Source organism: Hibiscus syriacus, unplaced genomic scaffold (assembly GCF_006381635.1).
Source record: "Hibiscus syriacus cultivar Baekdansim isolate YM2019G1 unplaced genomic scaffold, ASM638163v2 tig00110548_pilon, whole genome shotgun sequence".
NCBI classification, from domain to species: domain Eukaryota; kingdom Viridiplantae; phylum Streptophyta; class Magnoliopsida; order Malvales; family Malvaceae; genus Hibiscus; species Hibiscus syriacus.
Window position 1 is genome coordinate 350,316 of NW_024062775.1, and position 5,833 is coordinate 356,148.

Genomic DNA, 5,833 nt, shown 5'->3' on the forward strand with positions numbered 1-5,833 from the left:
CGCATACTCGGTCTAATGACTTCTTAAAGGACTATTGGTTTTCTCAAAAACCCACTTGAAGTAACCCGAAACTAATAACCCATAATTTAGGGTGTTATATTGCTTATATATTTGGTTTAAATATTCTTTAGGTCCCTCTCAATTTTGAACTCAAGCAAATTAATCACTTTAAAAACATTTTTGTGAATTTTTTACATATTTTTTATACTTATGAAATCTTAATGCAAAAGTAATCTTATTCTACTCCAACTCCAAACTCTGTTGTTTTCGCTTACAATAATATTACCATACAAATCAAAACATATAAAATGTTTAATTGAAAAATGTACATTAAATTTTATAAGAATTTTTTATGCACTAAGAATTTTTAGATTTGGAGTGAGATAAAGGATTAAATTAAAAAAACTTGATACAAAAATAATAATAATAAATTATTTGAAATTTCATTAAAACTTTTGAAAAAAAATTAAAAATTATGAAAAAGTATTATAAAATTATATCAAATTTTAAGTTTTTACTTTATTTTTAAAAAACAATTATCTAGTCATTGTTGGATGTGTTATGTACAGACAAAAAATATCAACATCATTGTAAATAGTTCTTATTTACACACTTTCAAAATATACATTGAATAAATTACTCTTATTTTATCAATAGCGATCGATTTACTTGATTTTAAATTTTACATGGACTTAAATGGTGTTTAAACCAAAATATTTAAACTAACTAACAAACTATAACTTTAAATTTTTAGACCAAATATTCACTTTTTAAACGTAGAAGGACTAAAATGTCCCTTTTTAGACTAAAATGAACTGTCAAATATGGTACAATAACTTCTAATATATATTTAATTGAGTTTAAACATGATTTAAAAAAATCAATACAACTCGACGGATATAACCCAATAGATGTGCCCTCCACTTTATATCAAAGCGGTACATAGATGGAGCAAAGCAAAACTCTGTCTCGCCACATTCCTAGAAGAAAATGACCCAACAAACCAATCAAAATATCAAATGAATTTGGTAATAACGTTAAAATTACCCAACAACAAAGAAAAATATCTTGAAAAAGCCTCTTTAACGTACAACTAAGATATTAAGTTCGGTAAATAACATTGAAGAATACATGAAAATGTTAGCATCAAATCCATGTGTTTCCACCTTCAAATATTAGTTCAACGAAAGAAGCTTGTAGACATTACTTGTTTCATCCATATGATGTCTGCCGAAACCTAAATACACTTAAACTCTATTAGAGAAACGTGTAATTATGTCGATTAATCTCGTGTATATGAAAAATCGAACTAAAAAAATATATTCACTACTTAATGTCGAAAGTAACGTTACTTTGTCTCATATTCGAATCCCACTACTAAAAGGTGATTATGTGAAGTAATAAAGTTAAAGTTCGAATTTATAATTTTCTATGAATTTGAGTAGTTTGGAAGAGCGTATTACTAGAAAGATTGGATAAGATGAATCACGTTTTTAGGTCAGAGACAAAGAGAATGTGATGTTAGTGCATCGGGCAATGGCTGTTAACATCAGTTTAAGGGGCCACACTGTATAAATTAGGTTATAAGAAGATAAAATAAGCTAAAGCTTAGCTGTTCCTTTTCTATTTAAAGCAAATCCCCGTTTAAAAAAAGTTTTTATCATCGTTTTAGGGTTTGCCTTAGCTTAATGGCAATAGCTTTATTTTATATATATACATATAACACTAAACTCTAATGAGTTGTTAAGTCAGTTTGGATAAACATTTCACAACGACCGTTCTAGGGTTTACTATTGAGAAATTAAATTAGAAAAAAAGAAACTACATAAAGAAATAAAGATAACATTCTCAAGTATAAATATGTCCTTTAGGGTTAGGGTTGGCCTTTGACACGAGACTAAAAGCTTTGCCTCTCTTAGTAGTGTATTCTTAAATTTCTCTTAATCTTTTTTTCTCCCTTTTTTTTTTTGTTCCCCTTTCATGCCTTTTTATTTTTACGACTGATTGAGTTTCAGTTTTACAAGTGTTGCAAGGAACAAATCGGGAATAGATCGCCGGAATGAGGAAACGACAAGTGGTCGTGAGAAGGGAGGAACAACCGAGAAGCAGCACCAATTCATCGATGACAATTAGAAGCGTGAGGTATGGGGAATGCCAAAAGAATCATGCCGCCGGTGTCGGAGGTTACGCCGTCGACGGGTGTCGGGAATTCATGGCAAGTGGAGAAGAAGGAACAGCTGCAGCCCTTACTTGTGCTGCTTGTGGCTGCCACAGGAATTTCCATAGAAGGGAAGTTGAAGCTGAGGTAGCTTGTGACTGTTCTTCACCTCCTTCCTCCAATGGAGCCTAAATATACATATATATATATTTAGCTTTATTAAATAAACCACCACTCATGTTTGTATAAAAGGAAGGTTTTATCATGAAATCTCTCTCTATATTTTCTGTAAGGTTTCCTTTAACTGCTTGCTTATATGTGTGTATGTGTTTCTTGAAGGAATGATTTTTTTCTTCTTATCTTGTCTTTCTATGTTGTACAGAGATAAAAAGAATTTGTATCATGTTTCTGATGAAGGAATTAATGGTTTTTTACCCTTTTTTTTTTTTATGATTGATGATCCATGGTTGACTTAGCTTGACAACTTATTTAAGTTCATAAATTAGGTTATTTCACATTAAAATACGATCGAATTTACATTTTCTTGTATGTTACAATAATAACGATATCAATCGAGTTGATTAGCACGAAGTTCATTTATATTTCAGCAATAAATTTGCTCCAAATTCCTTGTCAAAATAAGTTATTGAAATCCAAAGTTTCATGGTTCCACGTTTTCACTTATCTGATATACATCGGGGTTTCTTCACCAACCATTCAATAACATTATCTTGTGAAGGTGAGGAAACTATTTACTGGTACGATAATTTAGATTACTTTGTAACTAAGTTGAAAGGCCCCACATATCTAATCACTAATGGAATATGTCCTAATGTGGTCTAATCTGCTGGTGGTTAGTGATGGGAAAGTGTGTTGGTGATGTTCTTAAAAGGCAATTCACCACTTGGGTTTGAACAAAAAGGTTGGCCCTTTTGAGTTAAACATCTTTATTAAATTTGTAATATTCCTGTTTTCTTGTCTAACCCACCTTGTTTGAAAAAACAATTACTTGCAGCGAAAATTATGATTTCATTACTGTTGCTGAATAGTTTTCATTGATCTCAACACCAAAAAGGGGGGAAATAGATTGCTAAAGATGATTGAGAATTTCTAATGGAATTTCAGATAAAAATTAGCATTTTCAAAGAAAAATTATTAAAGATGATACGGTGTAAGAACTTAGAGTTTTTTATTAGTATAGGATCATCACAAGATATTATTTATTCATAATCTTCATTAATTATTGACAAATTAAGCACACATACTTCAAATGTAATTTCTCAAACTCAAAATATCTAAGAAAAATAACATTTTTTTACCACTAAAATTGATCAATAACGTCAAAAATGTAAAGTTTGGGAATATCTTACGAAGTAAATAACAATAAAAGGTTTAGATATTTAACATGTGAGGTGAGTTAGCTGATATTTTTCTTTCTTCAAGTTAGGCATCGAGTATACGGAGGGAACAAACCTTCGGGTGTACGTAGAATTCAGTCGGGTAGATGTCCATTTTGAAAAATATCCCAATCCATGCATACTTTCATCCTTTTTGTATATATACACTTAAAAGGCTAATTAGGGTAATCAATTAGTCATCTTTTTCTTAAGAAATGGAAAGTTTTTCCATGAAGACCAGCTTGTATTTTTCTTCATTTTTTATGCTTCCATAATTAGAACCCTCCGGAGTTGATATTATGTGATCCCTATAATATCCGAGTGAGTTTTAGTTCAGATATCTATTAATCATGTGACAATTCCAAACACTCTCAGAATTCTCTTAAGGGTCGAAAGATAAATTGCAAGACTAAAATCCGTTTATAGACACTGAGAATACGACACCCAATATTAAGGGTTTCATATAGAATTGTAGTGGCATGTACAATAACATTATTTTGGTTTAATTTAATAAAATATATTGTTATAATATGGTCTTACTTTGCTTGATTATGCGATGGATTGTAATAGCATAATCTATGTTTGATGGTTGTCAAGTTGTGCTTGAACTCGATGTGGATGTCACATTTTGTTATGTTCATGCAATGGCATGTAATATACGTTTCTTTATGCGCTTTTTAAGTGTAAAAACTTGATGGAGTAGACTAGAAATTGTATTAACAAGGTTTATAAAAATTTGAATGTTCATACCCCTTACATTTATAATGCCTAAATTTGAGACTTCAAAGAATAATAATAATTTTTTTACAATCAAAATATTTTTTTCATGTTAAAATCCTTCTAAATTGGAGAGGAATGAGTTTGACGTTGAATTCCATGTGATACCTTGTAAGATGTTATTGTGATAATGTTATATCAATTTTGGGTAAATAAAAATAAATAAATTAATAAATAAATAAACCCACCCTGCCCCCATCTCTATCTATTCAATGCCATACGGGCTATGGGCTAGACCTGTAATGGTATGTTAGCCCAAATATGAAAACTCCCATCTAAAATAAGGCCCGTAATAGATAAAACCTGTTAAATTAAATGCATGATCTGGTTTTTTGATTTGGGGGTGTAAATGAGTCGAACTTGAATAAATAAAGTTATATCGTGTTTGTTTGTTTATCTTTGAAGATGTTTATGGCTCAAGAACCGAACAGTTCATCAAATGATCTATTTATTTACATCCTATCCTTTTTTCAAATTAATTACAACCTACCTTTGAATTAGGGGTTTTGTCTTCATTTTGGGTAAATAAAACAAAGGTAAACTATATTATTGACTACTTAATTATTTAGCTCTTTTAATTTTATCATTAATTTTTTAATTTTATCAATTAGACCACTTAACTATTTAATTGTTGTCAATCAAGCAACATGTTTTTAACAGTTGATGGGAGTGTTGATATGACAGTTAATAAATTAACATAATTATATATTTAGTCCTCAATATATATACATTCTATCAATTTGATCCTAATTTTAATTTAATTTAATAAATTTAATCCTCCAATCATATTATGACATGTCATAAGTCATAACATGAATGGAATGTATTTTTTATTTAATTATTTTATTTTATTTTCCACCTAATCCGACGGTGAGTGCCATTATTGAATAAAAAATTAATGATCAAAGAAGAAATAATCGCATAAAATGGGGAGAGTGAGAGTTGAAACCCATGCCAATTTGGGTTTTATGGCATCACCCAAACAACTGAGTTAAGTCCACTACATGGTTATGAATTGCAGCATTTAAAATATTACATATTGTAAAAATTGGCAGAAAAATAAAAAAAATAAATTTTAAATTTAAATTTAAAAATTATGAACTAAGGTCAAAAAAAATATGTTAATGATTATATATATAAATTGTTGTTAATTTTATAAAAAAAAATTAAGTTCTTTAAATAATTTTGAGTTATAATATATATATATATATAATTATTAATAAAAATTTTAAAAGTATTACTTAAGTTAAAAGGCTTTAATTTGATTATTATATATAAATTATTATTAAATTTTCCAAATAATTTATTTTTAAAATAATTTCATATATTTTAAATAAAAATAAATTGATTTATATATATACATATGAAATTATTAGTAAAATTAAAATTATTAGTTAAGTTTAAAACTTAATTTAATTTAATGATTATATATATAATCGTTGACAACTTTATCAAATAATTTCATACATTTGTTAATAGAAATAAATTGAGTTAAAAGTGT

At 28.4% G+C, this 5,833-nt stretch overlaps 1 protein-coding gene across 2 annotated transcripts; it reads left to right on the plus strand.

Moving 5' to 3' along the window:
- The first annotated feature begins 1,766 nt into the window (after window positions 1-1,766).
- On the plus strand, window positions 1,767-5,623 carry LOC120130570 (mini zinc finger protein 2-like). 2 transcript variants are annotated; one of them, XM_039147783.1, is made up of 4 exons: window positions 1,767-1,923; window positions 2,016-2,368; window positions 5,056-5,062; window positions 5,602-5,623. In XM_039147783.1, the coding sequence occupies exon 2, from the start codon at window positions 2,060-2,062 to the stop codon at window positions 2,348-2,350; it is 291 nt and encodes a 96-aa protein (XP_039003714.1). In that variant the 5' UTR covers window positions 1,767-1,923; window positions 2,016-2,059; the 3' UTR covers window positions 2,351-2,368; window positions 5,056-5,062; window positions 5,602-5,623. The 2 variants fall into 2 exon arrangements, with proteins under 2 accessions (XP_039003714.1, XP_039003715.1); XM_039147784.1 differs by lacking the exons at window positions 5,056-5,062; window positions 5,602-5,623 and having other exon boundaries at window positions 1,771-1,923; window positions 2,025-2,496.
- Window positions 5,624-5,833: the final 210 nt, after the last annotated feature.

Coding starts and splice junctions, on each gene's coding strand:
- LOC120130570 (XM_039147783.1), top strand. CDS start 2,060: ATGAGGAAACGACAAGTGGTCGTGAGAAGGGAGGAACAACCGAGAAGC.